Source organism: Bidens hawaiensis, unplaced genomic scaffold (genome assembly GCF_021521415.1).
Source record: "Bidens hawaiensis isolate Kalapana, Puna unplaced genomic scaffold, B.hawaiensis_p1.1 tig00012474_1, whole genome shotgun sequence".
Taxonomy (NCBI): domain Eukaryota; kingdom Viridiplantae; phylum Streptophyta; class Magnoliopsida; order Asterales; family Asteraceae; genus Bidens; species Bidens hawaiensis.
In genome coordinates this window covers 346,476-365,238 of record NW_027492021.1, presented here as the reverse complement: position 1 = coordinate 365,238, position 18,763 = coordinate 346,476, and the positions used below count along the sequence as shown (strand labels likewise).

The 18,763-nt window shown below is 42.2% G+C and overlaps 2 protein-coding genes across 2 annotated transcripts; one reads left to right on the top strand and one right to left on the bottom strand.

The window, feature by feature from the left end:
* Positions 1 to 5,242: 5,242 nt before the first annotated feature.
* Positions 5,243 to 13,888, top strand: LOC143541193 (small COPII coat GTPase SAR1A-like). Its single transcript, XM_077034076.1, has 3 exons — positions 5,243 to 5,371; positions 5,447 to 5,578; positions 13,568 to 13,888. The coding sequence occupies exons 1-3, from the start codon at positions 5,243 to 5,245 to the stop codon at positions 13,886 to 13,888; spliced, it is 582 nt and encodes a 193-aa protein (XP_076890191.1).
* Positions 13,889 to 16,012: 2,124 nt separating this feature from the next.
* LOC143541192 (putative WRKY transcription factor 27) lies at positions 16,013 to 18,359 on the bottom strand. Its single transcript, XM_077034075.1, has 3 exons — positions 18,327 to 18,359; positions 18,033 to 18,172; positions 16,013 to 16,849 (listed from the first exon to the last, which is right to left on the bottom strand). Exons 1-3 carry the CDS (start codon positions 18,357 to 18,359, stop codon positions 16,381 to 16,383), a joined length of 642 nt encoding a protein of 213 aa, XP_076890190.1. The 3' UTR covers positions 16,013 to 16,380.
* Between the last annotated feature and the right edge of the window lie 404 nt (positions 18,360 to 18,763).

Here is an 18,763-nt window from a genome sequence, read left to right as displayed (position 1 = left end):
AAATCGAAAGTGAATAACAAGATCCGGATGTATTGATTATTCGAACAAGTTCGCTGGTAAATCGAGAAAAAACGATACAGTTTACTGTTTACAATCCCTTATATAGGGCAGAGTTGGTTCAGGCGAAGTTACGCTTAACTTCGCCAAGGCGAAGTTAAGCACAACTTCGCCGAATTCAACAACTTCGCCCGTAATTTTCAAAATCAGCCCTTTAAATTTGAATAATCCTGAATTTAACCTTAGAAATTACCAAAAAGAGTTAAACAAATATGATCAAGATCTAGTAACCAACAATGAAATGATATAACTACAAAAAACAAAAAAATCTTAGAAAAATTTTAACGTAATAAGGGATCAAATTTCAGTCTAGTCAGGGACCACTACGTTTTAGAAAAGATCCTAACAGGAATCATACTAACTATGTGACTGTCACTTAGATCCGTGTTTGGCTGTATTATGACATAGAGACACAGGTTGTAAGCATGTAAATAACGTAAATGGTTTTCATCGTTTCTGTGATACGGATTAAGGTTCAGTTAAGCTCAAAAGTTTAAGTTGGCAACATCTCAGAGATAATGATGTCTTCTATCTATTCTCAAAGCGTATTTGGCTATACCCAAGTCACCCCGAATTGACTTCGACCCATAATGTCTGATTAACTTGTATATACTCGTTGACTGCTTCCCGTTCTCTTCTTACTCCAGACATGAGAAGTCTTGATTGTTACTATGTCTCATAAGTACTAAAAATATACATGTTTTTTTTTTTTTTTTTTTTTTTTTTTTTTTTTTTTAACCAAACATTCTTATTGACTTCGGAGTATTAAACTACTGCAAGTCCCGAATCTGGATCACTGCAGTGTCTTGAAATGCTTTCTTCACGGGAATCAGATCACTCAGGGGCTCGTGTATGACTGGGTAGTCGCTTTTCTGCCTATCATTCGGAAAGATATGTGTGAAGACATTCAAAACTCTTAAGGAGTTTCCACGTAAATTCGAGTAGTTTAAGTTAGTATCACATACACTTTTACGCACCATAAAAATTACCACGACATACAATGACTGTTCTAAAGCCTTTTAAGCCTAATAACTTCACTAGTTAAGCACACACGATTAGTATATATATCATTTTCCAAGGTTGGATCAATTTTCTGTTAAACACAGCATAGAACTTCATACGAAGTAACAGACTTGAAAATTAATTTCATTTCCCTCTAAAAACTTTAAATTCAATCGCCCCAATCACGTCAAAGTCGTCAGGTAAACGGCTATCCTGAAGATCCAATGGATCAACTGGACCGACCACATACAAGTATGTGTCCTTCTTACTAAGTATGACCGACTAATTTTCAGCAACTGAAAGAACACACGTCATAGCTGCACCGGTCACTTTCAGTCTTCCGGTTAATGGCTATCCTCATTCTCTAAGTTGAAACGAGGACCAAAACATATCCTAGGATATGTCCATCAAACTGAGGTAACCGACTAATTTTAAGCAAAAATGACCCATGTTTTTTTTTTTTTTTTTTTTTTTTTTTAAACCAAAGACATGGTTACTCGGGATTGATCATCCCGTTTAGCTCAATTAGGTTTTGAAATCTGGATTTATCAAACGCTTTTGTAAACAAGTCAGCAAAATTTTCAAGTGTATCAACTTTTTCGATCTTGATCAGTTTCTTCTCAGCACAATCCCGTATGAAGTGATGACGAATGTCAATATGCTTAGTTTTACTGTGCTTCACGGGATTGTTAATTACTGAGATGGCGGCAGTGTTATCAATTAAAATAGGAGTAAGTAAGAAATTCAGACCATAGTCGCGCAATTGTTGCTGAATCCACAAAACCTGAGAGCAGCAGTTGGATGCTGCCATGTATTCAGCTTCGCATGTTGAAATTGCAACTGATGTCTGTTTCTTGCACTGCCAGGAAACTAATCTTCCTCCAAGAAACTGACAGCCTCCTGTTGTTGACTTCCGACTCTGATTACAGCCACCATAATCAGAATCTGTATACGCCACCAGTTCAACGTCTCCCCCCTTTGGGTACCACAACCCTAGTTTCGGCTTGCCCTTAAGATACCGCAAAATCCTCTTCACACCTTTCATGTGAGATTCCTTTGGGTTTGCCTGAAAACGAGCACAAAGACAAACAGAAAACATTATATCGGGCCTAGAAGCAGTTAAATACATTAATGAACCTATTATCGCCCGATACAGAGTAGGGTCCACATCTGCGTCACCATCTGATTCAGCGCCCAATTTGTGATTGACGCAGATTGGGGTGTCATATGGAGAACTGTCCTCCATCTTGAATCTCTTCAGCACATCATGAACATACTTTGTTTGATGAATGAACATCCCATCCTTCTTCTGATCAACCTGCAATCCTAGAAAGAAGGTTAATTCACCCATAGCACTCATCTCGAATCGTTTCTTCATGACAGCCTCAAAATCCTGACACATGGATACTCTTGATGCAGCAAAAATGATATCATCCACGTAGACTTGAACCAGTAAGAAGTCACATCCTTCTCTCTTCACAAACAGCGTACTGTCAATCAATCCCCTTTCAAAACCATTTTCCAGCAAGTAGTCCGATAACGTTGAATACCAGGCACGAGGTGCCTGATGTAACCCATATAACGCCTTGCTCAACCTGTATACGTGATCCGGAAAGTCTGGGTCAGGAAAACCCGGAGGTTGTTCAACAAACACAACCTCATCAACTTTCCCGTTAAGAAACGCGCTCTTCACATCTAACTGAAACACCTTCATCTTTTTAGATGCAGCAAACGCCAAAAACAATCGAATCGCTTCTAACCGGGCAACAGGAGCGAAAACCTCATTGTAGTCAATACCCTCTTGTTGATTAAAACCTTTAACAACCAGCCTCGCCTTATTTCTCACGATAATCCCCTTTTCATCCCTCTTACACTTGAACACCCATTTCGTGCCTATAGCATGAACATTTCTTGGTTTTTCAACCAAGGTCCAAACTTCCATTTTCTCGAACTGAGCCAATTCTTCTTGCATGGCTTCGACCCACGAGCTGTCCTTTAAAGCCATTTGATAATTCTTTGGTTCAATTTGGCTTATAAAGCAGGAGTACAAACATTCATTCATTATACCCGTTTCTTTTATGCTTGTATAAACACAGGTGTGCTCATTCAAGCTACTTCTGGTTTGTACACTCGAGGACACATCACCTATAACGTTCCCCAAAGGGTGATCTTTGTGAATTCTCGTGGTCGGAACAGCACCGACATGTAAATTGTCTTCCAAATTCGAAGAGATCTCATCTATGGTTGTTTCTGGCTGAGAGTGAAAAGGATTAATAAACTCATCTTCAGTTGAGGCCGCAGGGGTATCGATAGGATTTGATGTGGAAGGCTGAGATTTTTCTGTCATCTGATGTTGCACTACCTCCTCTTCCTCATCAAAGATCATCTTCGTCACTGCTCTTTCGTCTTCTTCAGAAATTTCCAAAGTAGGTACGTTAAACGACTTAAAAAGTTTAACATAGTCAAACAGCTCAGCAGGTCCATTGCTTGGTTTTGGCGGTTGGTAACTAGTAATGTCGGTGTTACAAACCACCTCCACCTTGCAAGTTGTCGTATTGAAGACCCGTCTGTTGGGAGTCCCAACAACATAACCCACTAGGATTCCCTCATCGGCTACTTCACCAAATTTCGAGTTAGTCTTCAAAATCGAACAAGGAGACCCAAAAGGTTCAAGACCGCACAAGTTGGGCTTCCTTCCGTGCATAAGCTCGTAACAAGTTTTTCCAAGTCTCTTAACGGTTAACACCCGATTCAGAACATAGCAGGCTGTAGCAACTGCTTCAGCCCAGAACATCACAGGAAGCTTTGAGTCTGCCAGCATAGTTCTGGCTCCTTCAATCAACGTTCGGTTCTTCCTTTCAGCTACTCCGTTCTGTTGTGGAGTATACGGAGCGCTGTATTGATGCTCAATACCCTTCTGAAGACAAAAGATTTCCATCTCAAAGTTCTTGAACTCTGTCCCATTGTCGCTTCTGATGAATTTAACTGATTTACTCATGACGTTCTCGACTTTTGTAATTAGATTCTTCACCATTAATACAGCTCTGATACCACTTGTTAGTCCCGGTGCTGATCGATACGAGATCCGCACGAGGTCTAGGAGTGCGGAATCCTCCTAGACTCGTTTATTGGTGTATAGACGAAGAACACAAACACGTACACGATCAAATACACAAACAAATACAAGAATGGATAATCAAATCTGCAGATTCATATATAAAATAATCACGTTACATACCGTAACATAAACAGAAACACGACTGACCCGAGGTGAGCTCTACCTCGGGTCGTCTCACACGACTCTCACTCTCTTGCTCTCTCTTGACACTCAAACTGTAACACACACTCTCTGAATTACTGGATTCACTCTATATAACCTAACACGACACATGTATATATAGACAATCTTCACGGGCTTGGGCTTCAGTAGGCGAAGTTGTTCATAACTTCGCCTAGGGCGAAGTTGTGATAACTTCGCCTAAGGCAGAAGTTGTTACAACTTCGCCGTTGGCGAAGTTGTTATAACTTCGCCTAGGCGAAGTTGTGCTAACTTCGCCTGTGACGATCCGCTGGTCAGAATTGCATAGCGACGGTCACAGAATGCACCAACAGTCTCCCCTTTGACCGTTGCTCTCAATTCTAACAAACACGAAAGATCATCTGTTACAAAACATGCACTAACAGCTACCACCGCCACCCCCGCCACCGTCACCATTACCACCACCATTTTCGTCACCGGAGCTAACACCACCACCATCGCCATTGCGATTTTTTTTTTGTAAAAAAAATTATTTTGAGATAGTAGTGTTTTTATTATTTCTATTTCAATCATACAATTTTTTAGGATACCAAACAAAATAAGTAATAATTCATTTCATTCCCATAGGTTAAACAAACAAGACAAAAGAATGGAATGATCCATTCCATTCCTTCTTCTATTCCATTCTTCCTTTATTCCATTAATTCCAACCAAACATACCCTTACTACTTTAGGTTGTGTTTATAATCAAGTTGGTCATAAACTGGTTTTGACTGCATCTTTTTTTTTAAGGTAAAATACGTATAGAAAATACATACATGTATTCGTAACTGCTCCGTCTCTCTCCAACCTAACCTGTGTGTGAGAGAGAAACGTAAATCGATCGAAAAGGCGAATCAGAAACAAGAAGCGAGTGAATCGATCATGTTTCTATTCGATTGGTTCTACGGCATATTAGCATCACTGGGCCTATGGCAAAAGGAAGTCAAGATCTTGTTCCTGGGTCTGGACAACGCCGGCAAAACCACACTGCTTCACATGCTCAAAGACGAGGTCCGATCTAATAATATCTTTCACTCAATTTAATTTAATTTTGATGTGGATTTGGGTTAACAAACAAACGAACAGAGATTAGTTCAGCATCAGCCAACGCAACACCCGAAGTCGGAAGAGTTGAGTATCGGCAAAATCAAGTTCAAAGCCTTTGATTTAGGAGGTCATCAGATTGCTCGTAGAGTCTGGAAGGATTATTATGCCAAGGTAGGTATATATATTTATTTGATTTGATTTACATGCTCGTAGTTTGAAGAAACACTAATCGACCCCGGGCAGATTACGGACAATCTGGGGGTTAAATAGATGTTTCCCACGAGGATGAGGTCCAGCAAAGAAAGTTGTTCTTCAGGTGACCTGCAAAACAGACACCGTAAGCTCGTCACTGAGAAGGGGGGGTTCCTCCTTGTGACCACCCTCCGGCGTGAGAATCAGACTAGATTGCTCTGAATATAAGTGTATATTAAGAGATTGCTAGAGAAGATAAGATAATGAGATATCAGATGATGTCCTTACCATTCCAAGGTGTTGGAGTATTTATAGCCGAAGGTAGGTTTCCAAGAAGGTACAGCCGGCTGAATAGTATCCCTGTTCTACCAACAGTGGGCTACGCACAAGCCATGCTGGTTGGTGGATAGGCTGCGGCCGATAGTGACAAGGCCGGCTGTATACTGTTCCTTTACTGCCGGCTATGCACTGTTCCACCAACTGTAGGCTACGCACGTCCCACAGTGAGGGTTGGTGAGTAGGCAGCGGCTAATAGTGACAAACAGTACTAGAGGGTGCTCCTCCTCGTACTGTTGTCGGTGAGCTGTCACCCTGTGATTGGTTCATGGGCTGTTTTGGTCAGATCGTCTATTCTGCCCATACCTTGGCAGGTATAGTACAAAAGATCTTCCAGAAGCATACGGACTGGCTCATTTGGGCGGGAGTATTCCCGCCTTGCTCATTCCTTCAGGTGACATTACTGAAGTATCGAGTTAGTGCCTTGTGCGTGTAGCCTTGCTATCAGTGCGGGTAGCCTTCCCTGATGGCTTGTATCCGCAGCTGCGGGAACAAGCAGGGTACTTCACCATTGGGAGGCTTTCCCTGCGGGAACAGCTGGCGTACTGCGCGTAAGGTCTTCTCTGAGCATGGTGGGTCCTGCGGAAGCAGTTGGTCCTTGCGCAGACGTCCCTCTTCAAGGTGAGTCTTGCGGGTCCAACTGGGCTCTGCTGGGACCTACCTCTTCAAGTCCCCCCAGTCCAATGTTCTTCTCATGAATTATTAATAAGTGAGGTGAACTTTTGGACTTTAGCAAGGGGTTTTGAAAAGGATTTTTGGTTTTAAGGTTTTCCGTGGGGATTCTTCCCGCGGTTTTCCTAATGTCACGCAGAAATTCCCGACTTTTCTGCTTGATCTTTGGGTATGAAGCGGGTAGGTCTGTAACCTCCTCGCAAGTCAGGAGCGTTGAGTCCCACTTGTGTGGATTCTCCATGAGGTTTTGGTAGTTTTGAACATAGTGATCAATTATGTTAAAACCACCAATTCCATCTTGGAGTTTCAAACAATATAGTCCTCGACGTTCCCGCTATGCGGGGATGTTATTCCCGTTTCCGCAAGCATGGCCCAGAAGATCCTTCTTGGTTTGAATTCCCTGCGGAGCGCTAAGTATGTGAAGGGTTTTGCCTTGACACTGTACCCGCACTCGTCTTACGGTTACTTTACTTCCAAGGTATTCCTGGCGTCAATTCCCTGCGGGTGCTAAGTATGTGAAGGGTTTTGCCTTAACACTGTACTCGCACCTGTCTTATAGTTACTTGGTTGCCAAGGTAAGGGGTATTTTCCCACTTACTTTTGAATCTTTTTGAAATTTTGAAATTCGAAGAGTTGGTGAAAGGATAAGAACAGTCCAAACTGTTGAAACGTCGTCCGACGGTTTCTTCTGATAGTGTCAGGACGTGCAGGAAGTTATGGCGACGTGACAGTATATGGTCATTCCAGGCGCTTTTTCAGGCGCGTGGGCGCGAATTTTCGGGCGCGTGGCCGCGAAATTAATGGCACGCGTCCTTTCAACAGCTGTTGCCAGCTTGCTCATTGCCACGTGTCATAGTTTCATTGCACCTGCGATTTCTCTCTCTTCCGCATTAAATTCATCGCATTAATTGCGATGAGTATATAAAGGGGGAGAGGGTCCTTTGCAATCCACACTTTCACTTCTCTTCATCTTCTAAACGATTTCCGGCGAATACTCACTATTCCGTCGAGCATTCTTCTGAAATCGTTTTTCTGTACATCCAAACATGTCTTCTTTTGCCGAGGAGTCTGACGTGTTCGTCGAGAATCCTTCGTCCACTTCTGATAAGGACGATAAGAGTACAGCTGGCGAGTGCCAGTGTGCTCTTCCGGCCGACCTGTATCGGTACGTCGTCCGGAAGTTCATGCTCTAGTCGTTCGAGCCTGAGTTTCCGGAGCCACACCAGACGGTGTACGATGCCCCCCAGGGCAAGATAGGGGTGTACGCTGCATTCTTCGTTTATGGGAATCTCAGGTTCCCATTGACGAAGTTTGTATACCGTGTCTTGGAGAGGCACGGCGTGCATCTGACGGAGGTACACCCGATGGCGATCGCCAAGATCCGCCACTTTGAGTGGGTGTGCCTCATTCTGGGCGTGGAGCCCCATGCTGACCGGTTGATGACCTTCTATTCTTGGAGGTGCATCCAGGGGTGGTACACCTTGGTCAATCGGATCAAGGGGTTGAAGATCTGCGCTACCGAGCGCAGTCTTCGGTCGTGGAAGCGTGAGTTTTTTTATATCTCCGCTCGCGTCATCCCCCTTGCGATGACCTTTAAGAATGGGAGAGCACTCCCCGCCCTTCACACCCTCAACTACCAGGAGGCGGAGTGGTTCGCCAAGATCTCCCGGGTCCAGACTCCGGTATACCGCTTTGCGGAGTCTGGGATGGTGATGCTTGGGATGAGCCGGGTGTGGAAGGAGGCGTCACAGGTTCCCATCGTCCTCGAATACGGTTTGAACTCTGTCCCTTACGGTATGCTCTGTCTTCTTTGTTTATATAGGTTTGTCTTCTAACTGTTTTTCTTTTGTTTCAGAGGGGAACGACTTGCAGTCGCTCCTGCATCCGCGGGAGGCTGATAGTCCTGCTCGGATGGGTACTCGTGCTCTAGATGAGAACGAGTTGCCCATCCTTGAACAGACGGCGGATCGGTTCGTGGAGGTCTACCCGCCAGGCCACGAGATCCTGAGCGCCAGGCGGCCAGGTAAGGAGTTATTCAACCATCGACCCCTCAATGCTGAAACCTCTGCTGGAATTCCTCTAATCTTGTGTTCTGATGAGGAATCCGCAGATGGTCCTCCGTTGGTGCGGAAGAAGAAGGCTGCCGGCGGGAAGGGGAAGGCGAAGGTTGCCTCCACTGCCGATCCGGTGCCTCGGTCTGATTCAGAGACCGAGAGCGAGGAGGTGGCGGGGAACCCTGGTGGTGATAAGACCACTGCTCCGGAGGCTGAGACGACCGTCGCCTCCGAGCAGCCCAGGACAACGACGGTGAGCGGCGTGAAGAGGCCGGCTCCATCGGGTTCGTCCCCGCCTGTTCGCACTTTTAGGCTCAAGAAAACCCGTAAGTACAAACTTTACATTTTAACTTCATATATTTCCGCCATTATACTTATATATTCTTTGTGCAGGCGTGGATGCTACCGCATTCCAGGGTGGAGCGGGGAGGAGCACCTCCGGACCAATGACGGTAGGTTTGGTCAACCTACCTGAGGCGATGACCCAGGCGGCTGCGCCTGCTTCAGTTGGTTCAGTTGCTCACCCAGTTGAGCCAACTGTTCCAACTGCGATGACATCTCCGCCGGCTGTCAGTGCCATATTTACCGAATCTGTTACTGAGCCGGCGGTGACTATTCCTGCGGGTACTTCCACAGCGGCGACCACGGTTGTGAGTTCACCTCCGTTGGTTTCTACCGTGGCGGCCTCCATGCCTCCTCCGACGTCGGCAGCTACGGCCGATCCTTCAGGTATGCTTGGGGCTTCTCGCCAACCTCTGCCTCCTTCCCATCTACCTGACCTCTTGGATGGATTTCCCTTGGGTTCAGGTGATGGGTTTGGCGGCTATCGGCCTGTTGTCGACCCTACAGGCGCGTAGGGTTCTTTTGGCCTAACTGCTTTTTGTTTTTTTTTATATATCATCTTTTCCTAACTGCTTTTTGTTTTTTGCAGTGTCGGATTCCAATGAAGTGTATGTTCCACGATGGAACATCCGCCGAGGAACAACCCTTCGCACGCCTGTGGAGTGCGTGGAGTGGGCTCGTCACGCAGCTCCCAGTGGTGCGTTGGGGGAAGCCATGGCTAGCTACCAGGAGGGTAGGCTAACCAATGAGCTTCGGGTTCTCCTGGCCCGGATGCAGCCGCGCGTCGAGCTGCTTTGTCGTGAAAACGACAAGTTAAAAGCAGCTCGTATCCAAGAAGTAGCTCAGGCGCGGGCTGTCCGGGAGGAGAATAGGAGGCTCTCCGCCGTTGCTGCGGAGAAGGAGAAGGCCTTCAAGGCCCTTGAAGTTGAAGTTCAGGCCCGTCTCGAGGCCAGTTCCAAGGCTGCCCAAGCTGTTAACGAACAGCTTCGGCTGGCTAAGGAAACTGCTCGGAACGCAACTGAAAGGGCCACCAAGGCTGAAGCTGTTGCTGAGCCTCTACGCCTCGAGAATGAGGAACTTAAAGCCAAACTAGAGGCGCTCCAACAGGCTCATGATGCCTTGGCGATGGAAGACGCCAAGAAGCTCCAAGAGATCTTGGACCAGAGGGGGGTGCTTGACCACACTGAGCGGAAGCTAAAGGGCGTTGAAGAGGCTGCGGCTAAAGAAGTGTTGCTTGCCAACCTCAACAAAAGTGAAGCCGAACGCGCCCGTAACCAAGCTCAAGCTGCCCTCCAGGAAGCTCTGGTTACCAAGGAATGGCTTCTTCGAGAAGCGTTGTCTCAGGTATGCGTAATTTCATATCTTTACACTTTTCTTTGCACATAGAAAATGTTTTGACACTTGTATTTTTTCTTGTAGGTTGTGCATCGAGTCTTCATGGACACATCATACGACGATGCCATGAGCGCAGCCCTCAACGCTTCTCATGAGGATGGGGAAAAGGCCGGCTTCCTGCTTGGTCTAGGGTTCGTTGAGAAAGGCATCCCGCCTTCCAACTTCCCTTTGTATGATGTGGATACTGAAGCTGTTTATGACCAAGCAGTGAACCAGTATGCCGCCTTCCCGCATCCGGTGGTGGAGAAGGTGAACGAAGTTGCTGCTGCTGATGATGGGCTAGCTATCCTTAAAGCTTTCCTTGAACCGCCACGCTCTACTGATGGTGCGGGTCCAAGTGGAAGTGGTCCTGAAGCTTGATCCTGAAGATCCCTTTCCACCATTAGAGTAGATTTTTATTTTTATATAGCTTCTTTTGTATGCGGGTATGCACCCAGCAATATTTGTAATATTTGAATTTTGATGGAATAAAGATTATGTGCTAATTCCTTGCCTTGTTTATTTTACGCATGTTTTGATTTAACTTAGCAATTTCTTTAGTACTTAGATAAGTTAACTTTTTAACGTGGCAGATTATAAGTTTATGCTTCCTCTTTCATGATTGTGCGGGTATGACCGTCACTTACACTTAGGATGGCTTAACTTTACTTATATCTGACCTGCGTGGAAGTTTTCCTCATCTTTTCCTTTGAAATTTTCTAAGTGTTTAGAATAAGTTAACCTTTGAACGTGGTAGATAATAGGTTGAAGTTTTGCTTCCTCATTCGTGATTGTGCGGGTAAGACCGTCACTTGCACTTAGTAGGATGGCTAAACTTTGCCTACATCTGACCTGCGTGGAGGTTTTCCTCATTCTTCTGTTAGAAATTTTCTAAGCATTTTGAATAAGTTAACCGTTCGACGCGCGGTTGTCAATAGGTTAGTTCAGTTTCCTCTATCATGATTTGTGCGGTTAGGACCGGCACTTTCATTTAGTGGGATGACCAAAGTCCCACAGATGGCGCCAATGAAGAAACACTAATCGACCCCGGGCAGATTACGGACAATCTGGGGGTTAAATAGATGTTTCCCACGAGGATGAGGTCCAGCAAAGAAAGTTGTTCTTCAGGTGACCTGCAAAACAGACACCGTAAGCTCGTCACTGAGAAGGGAGGGTTCCTCCTTGTGACCACCCTCCGGCGTGAGAATCAGACTAGATTGCTCTGAATATAAGTGTATATTAAGATATTGCTAGAGAAGATAAGATAATGAGATATCAGATGATGTCCTTACCATTCCAAGGTGTTGGAGTATTTATAGCCGAAGGTAGGTTTCCAAGAAGGTACAGCCGGCTGAATAGTATCCCTGTTCTACCAACAGTGGGCTACGCACAAGCCATGCTGGTTGGTGGATAGGCTGCGGCCGATAGTGACAAGGCCGGCTGTATACTGTTCCTTTACTGCCGGCTATGCACTGTTCCACCAACTGTAGGCTACGCACGTCCCACAGTGAGGGTTGGTGAGTAGGCAGCGGCTAATAGTGACAAACAGTACTAGAGGGTGCTCCTCCTCGTACTGTTGTCGGTGAGCTGTCACCCTGTGATTGGTTCATGGGCTGTTTTGGTCAGATCGTCTATTCTGCCCATACCTTGGCAGGTATAGTACAAAAGATCTTCCAGAAGCATACGGACTGGCTCATTTGGGCGGGAGTATTCCCGCCTTGCTCATTCCTTCAGGTGACATTACTGAAGTATCGAGTTAGTGCCTTGTGCGTGTAGCCTTGCTATCAGTGCGGGTAGCCTTCCCTGATGGCTTGTATCCGCAGCTGCGGGAACAAACAGGGTACTTCACCATTGGGAGGCTTTCCCTGCGGGAACAGCTGGCGTACTGCGCGTAAGGTCTTCTCTGAGCATGGTGGGTCCTGCGGAAGCAGTTGGTCCTTGCGCAGACGTCCCTCTTCAAAGTGAGTCTTGCGGGTCCAACTGGGCTCTGCTGGGACCTACCTCTTCATAGTTCCAACGCTAGGGTTCAGTCTAGTGACTCTCAGTTACATAATAATTGTTAGATCAGAATATGGTGTCTGAGTGGATTTGGTGTGTTTCAAATTAGGATTTCATCTTCTATTCATTTTTGGACTCATCTTCTCTTAAACAATGAGTCCAGTGGATCTTTAGAAACCTTAAAATGGGGTATTCTATTCAATGATATTAGGACCTTGAACCGGATAATAGGGTCAGGGAAAGAACGTTTGTTTGCGGCATTCGGACTGGGCGGGAATCCTAGTCGAGGGTCTTTGAAGGTGATGGCGGCGGTGGTGGGGTCCATCAATCGAACCGATGGTTAAGCCCTTATCAGATAGTAAACAGCGACTTCTAGAACACAAGCAGTGACGGAAATCCGGTATTGGAACTGGGACAGGAACAAGTAAGCCCTGATTGGACCAGGGAACAACGGCTTCTGTAAAAGGAACACGGATGAGTATCTAGTGCTGTAATTGAGGCATGAATATGAAAGGCCTGATTAGAACAGTGAACATTGGCTTCTGGAACTGGTAGCGGGAAACCGGAACTGGAATCGTAACAGAAGCAGCAATTGAAACTGAACCAGGAATGTGGGACTGAAACAGGCTCCAAGGAAGGAGGTAGAGCACGACTGCCACCTGTCTGTGGTTTATGACTTTATGTCGTAGCTTGAGCTTTAGCTCTGATAGCAAGTAAAAGTGAATGGGAAAATGCCTGAATGTAGTTAATATGGAGGGGAATCCTCAATACATGGAAGTAAGAATTTAGGAACCCTAGAGTAGGCTAAACTCATATAAACCGTCATAATAAAATACCAAAAACTATAACTAACAAAAGACGCATGCCCATTGCAAACTGTGTTTACATGATGCCGTTGGTTAGCCAGGTTTGGTGGGTCCTATGACTTTTACCGGCAATGGGTTCTCACGGCTACAATAAAGCGTAGATCTTTAGATATTTCTTTTTGTAAGTGGCTTTGCTTATTAAAACTGCTTATTGCCTTTAAGATATAAGCTGCATTCAAACAACTTGTTCAGAAGATCTTACTACACTCGCAAAGGTTTTTCGGATTTGCAGTTTAGAAAGAAAACTCAAAACACCACCTAACACAGAACAAAAGAGATTATTATTTTTCAGTTTCTCATAAGTTGATCTCATCATCTGTGTGCAGGTTGATGCTGTGGTTTATCTAGTTGACGCCTATGATAAAGAACAGTTTGCAGAGTCAAAAAAAGAATTAGATGCACTGCTTTCTGACGAGAGTCTGGCTGCAGTTCCGTTTCTTATATTAGGTAACAAAATTGATATACCGTATGCTGCTTCAGAGGATGAACTATGTTACCATCTGGGTTTGACCGGTGTGACAACGGGTAAAGGAAAAGTTAACCTTCAAGATTCAAATGTTCGTCCGTTGGAGGTGTTTATGTGCAGTATTGTGAGGAAAATGGGTTTTGGTGATGGGTTCAAATGGGTTTCACAATACATCAAATAGGTTATTCAAGATTTTGCTAGATATTATTATTAATATCATTGTTGTTATTGTTTCAAGAAAGACAAAGGCAGGATCTTGAAAAAAAAAATGAAATAACAAGAATTGAAGAACAGAACATTTTGATTTTGATTGTGTTTGGTGTATCTTTTATGGATTAGTGTGGAAGAAATTGGTCTTTTTTTTATTTATTTGTAGAATTCATTTGGTAGCTGCAGCTGCAAGCCCATCATTGCTGTTCAATAGTACTTGCTTAATTCATAGTTTCATTTATTCTATTACTTTTTGCTGATGGAAAATGTTGGTTAGAAATGAACCCTCTTTTACACTTAGCTTGCCCCTAGCGAGCTCTGCGTGGCTGTTTGGAATAGGGGTGTGAATGAGACAAGCCTGAGCTCGACTAGGTTCGTTCGAGCTCAGAGCTTGGCTCGTTTAACTTACAGAGAGCGTTAAAGATCTAATTCTGAAGCTCATCTCGTTTCGTGAGTAAGTTTTCAAGCTCGAGCTTGGTTCGGGCTCGTCTCGTGTATCATATTTTAATTAACGCAAGGTTGTCCATGAGAATTCTTATAAACTCCAAGCCTGAGGCGGGTAAAACAATTCAAAGTTTACATCCACATAAGCTAGCTGTATTATAATTGGAGTGCATTTTTGTAGTGCCGTAAAGCTTTGATTTTCTCTAGCATCAAAAGCGCGTTTTAAAATACTCGAATTTTTCCTTTAAATCACCAACTATTTTAAAAATAGTTATTTGTTCATTTGAAATCTTCTTCAAAACATCTCGGGGTGAATGTTGGATTGCCATTGTCAGAGTATTATGTCAATAACCAGTTATGAGACTCTAGACTGTCGTCTCAATGAACATGCCTAATTAAAAAAGATGAGAATATTTGAATATAGTTCTCTCTGATTTGAATCAATAAAAAATTAGTTTTCTTAGCAGTCATTTTTAATTTTTTATATCTAAATCTTTACATTATAAAGTTGTATTAATGTTTGTGTTTTCCTAAATGCTTCTTAGTTTCAGTTCAATGTTAGTAAGTTGGTGTTAGTTCTTAGTCTGGATTACATAATGGAGTTGATGCCTTTGGTTCAAAGTTGCCAGAGGTCTGCATCACTGCACAAATATTTTTGTGAGAATATAAGCTTAGATATATTTGTACTACAACAACAGCCCAAAAACGGCGCAACATGCTGTGAAAACACCTAGTATATTTGATGAAATGGAATATTGATTCCCAAGCAGTCCTATTACCATTTTTACCAATCAAGCGACACTTCTGAGTACTTCAGATTCAACAAATTAACACACCTAGCCAAAAACAACGAATTGTAGAGTTAATTGTCATCACCGTCATTATCATTATTACTTTTATTATTAATATTATGATTACAATTATTATTACTATTATTATCATTATAATCACGCCGAAGACATTTTGAACATAAACTTAAATATATGTGGAAAAGATGTTCTCACAATTATTGTTACTATTAACTATAATATTTGCAACTTCAATATCTTTAAAAGTCTAGTCATTCAAATTCAAACATCTTATAAAGAAGTCTTAATTCTATTATTTTAATTTAGTTGTGCTGTATATGCTACATTTGCTCAAATCCATTTTTTTAACGACGATTTTTTTTTAAATATACGTTGTCAGTCAGACTTAAACCTAAGACCTTCCTTCTCTCAAACCATGATGTTTAAATGCTTTCCCTTTGTCAACGGACCACCATCCTATTGATTGCTCAAATCTATGCATGCTGTTTATGAAAGTTCTTTTTAAAGCAGTAGATTTTAGCAAATAATTTTACATGATTGGTAAAAGTACTAGATTTTCTTTTGGGTTTGTAAATATAGTTAGTGCGACCATGAAAGCCTAACCACACCGTGATTGCAAGCACAACTGGCCACTTGTAAGAATCTTTGGATGTTCTAGATTTGGCATGTTACAAAAAGAGAATATACAACCACTCGTGCTAAGAAATCAACAAAACCAAAAACTTTGTCGCCCACTTTGTAGCTAATAGATTCTATCACAATATCCAAAACCCTTTTTTCAGTGCCAAAAAAGTACATGCATGCTTCCAAATGGTATTCCCACTTATCTCACAACACATTTGCCTGTGTACACTAACTTAACCTCGTGATTATGTGATCTTAAAATTATCAGAACACAAACATCTTGGGACCAACAATAATCGACCACTAAATAAAGTTATCGAATGCAAAATCTCCACTAACCATCTTTAGTTTAGCATGATACGAAACGCGTGAAATGGAAACTTTTTAACTAACGAGTTCAAGATATAAACCTTTCTTTACATTGAACTCTACATGGGATAAATTAAAGGGTCCAACTATAAGAAAACTATAACGCTGGATACATTTGATAGAGATCTAGTTCCACTAATAGTTTAGCGAGATCATTATTACCGGTTGGTTTAAGATTATAAACAACTAAATTTAGTTACATATTTTACTTCACTTGTTAAGAAGGTTGAACAAGAACTCTTTCCTCAAAAAAGTTACTGCTTATGAAACTTTTGAATGATGAGGAAGACATGGGTAACTCCTCAAGTTCATCATAGAAGTCATTTTCTTCCGTTTTTGATGTTGAAGATTTCATAAGATCAGGATTTGTGAGCGGTTCTTCATCAATGAATGCATTTTCAAGATTTACTGCCAAACAGGTTTCGTCTTCTAGAGTTTTGATGTAGTGAAAATCATCGTTTCCAAGCGTGATAACGGGTTTTTCCTCTACAATATCTTGATCGGGTTTGCGGGTTGCATTAATATCTTCTGATATTGGTTTATTTTTGGCTTGTTTGGGGAGATTAGGGTTTGGATGATTATGGATAGAAGTGTAGGTGACTATAAGCATGGATGCATCTGTTCTGCATATCTCCACTTGTTTCTTGGCTAAACAACTTTTTGATGTGCTGCATTTGTAGTATCCCCTATAAAAAAATATTAGAAAAAACCAACTTTATGAGCAATAATTGATGTTTTAAGTTGGTGGAATTGAGTGATTGGTAAAATTCACCTATATGCATCTAGCTTTCATATGGTACACATGTTTATATGTGCAAGCCTTGCTTGTACCTTTTTTTTTTCTTAACGGCGACTTTCTCAGTTAAGTGATAACGCGATCGCATTCGCGGCCCATCACCCTCGGTCTAGACTATGTTGACATTATCGGGACCCACGCTGGAACCTAAGGATCATTTGTCATTCCTGGTAAAACCCCCGCTCACCCCGCCCAAAGGCACGACAGGTTTTATGCATCAGGGAAAATCCGGTCGGTATCAGAGATCGAACCCGGGTAAAACCCCCGCTCCCCGTGTCTTCCCATCCTTTGCCTGGCCAACTGGGCTAGCCCAGCTGGTTTGCTTGTACCCTTTTTAACTTATGCTATTTATTCACCAACTTGTTTAAAAATCAGGATAACAATAATATTTTGGGGCAATTGTACCATCTTTTAGGTGTAAATAAAAAGATATTAATGAGTTTGAATCCTACCACAATGAAAAGTTGTAACTGTTTTTAACCAGGAGACCAGGAATCTATCACATATTTGTGAAAAGCTGGCAAATTCTGCATTGTCATACGATCGTATGACAGCTATACGATCGTATGGAGTCAAAGGGTGTATGGATAAGTCCAATGATGTGTGGATAACCATTGCCATTTTATATTGATAAATACTAAAAGTAGGAAACCTATCATTTCTTCCCAAAAAAAAGACCTTTTTAGTATGGAATATACTAAAAAGGAACCATCAATATTATACTAAAATACTAAATCATTATTCATAGTTAGTTATACTGAAAAAGTCTTTAACACGATTTCTTTACATTAAATTTTTTAAGTATGTTTATAATACATGTATTTTGCGAACCTTATTAAAAAAAAGTGATTTGTTACCTTTTAAACTGATAAAAAAAAGTTGATGAAATGAAGTTTCAAGTGTGTAACAATGTTGATATAAGATTATATAATTTATATCGATGAGCTAAAAAGTAATTTTTTAGGATTTTTTCCGCGGAACTAAAAAAAGAATATGTTGGTTTATTATGATTTAAAAAAATCTTGATTGAGTCTAAAAAAATAATTGAACAAACTAAATTTCAGCAGAAGAACCTTGGATAAGGAGATCCTTTAATGGGTTTTTGACCATATTTCCTCCAAGACCAACAATCGCAAGAAGGGTTTTGCTCACTCTTCTTTTTCCCTTGATCATTTTCTTCAAGTTTCACTTTCACCACAATCTTATCAACCACCTTCCTATCTTGCAAAAAGAATCATAAAAAGATGAAAACTTTTTGTGCTTTTAGAGTCATATACAAGCTAGTTAGAAGTAAAATAAAAAAGAAACAAGAAATCTTAATTTCGATGGCAATTGCTATCTCATATTGATATTGATGAAGAGTGCACTTGCCTTTTCTTGGAAGCATGAAGATCTTCCATTTTGAACTTGTTTATGTGATAAAAAAACTGAAAAAAACTTGTTGAATGGGTGGAATTGAAGTTGGAAGCAGGAGGAAGAAGAAAGCATTAAAGAAAGATATAATTGATTTAAGACTTGGGGAGAAAAGGAAATAAAGCAATAGATGACAAGAACCCATAAGCATGCACTTCACTACTTTCACCCATGTGGATTTACTTTAATACCCTTTCTCCTCGCAACAGATAACACTCTTTTATCCATAGTTTATCAAATATACAAGTGGACGAGTTTATTATTTAGGTGCTATTTGTTTTTTTAGAGGTGAAATATCTGCAGTCTGCGTATCACACCTGCATATATCTGTAAAAGAAAAGATGAAACAAACCTCTGTAATCTGCAAGAAAAAGACTGTTTGTTTTTTAAC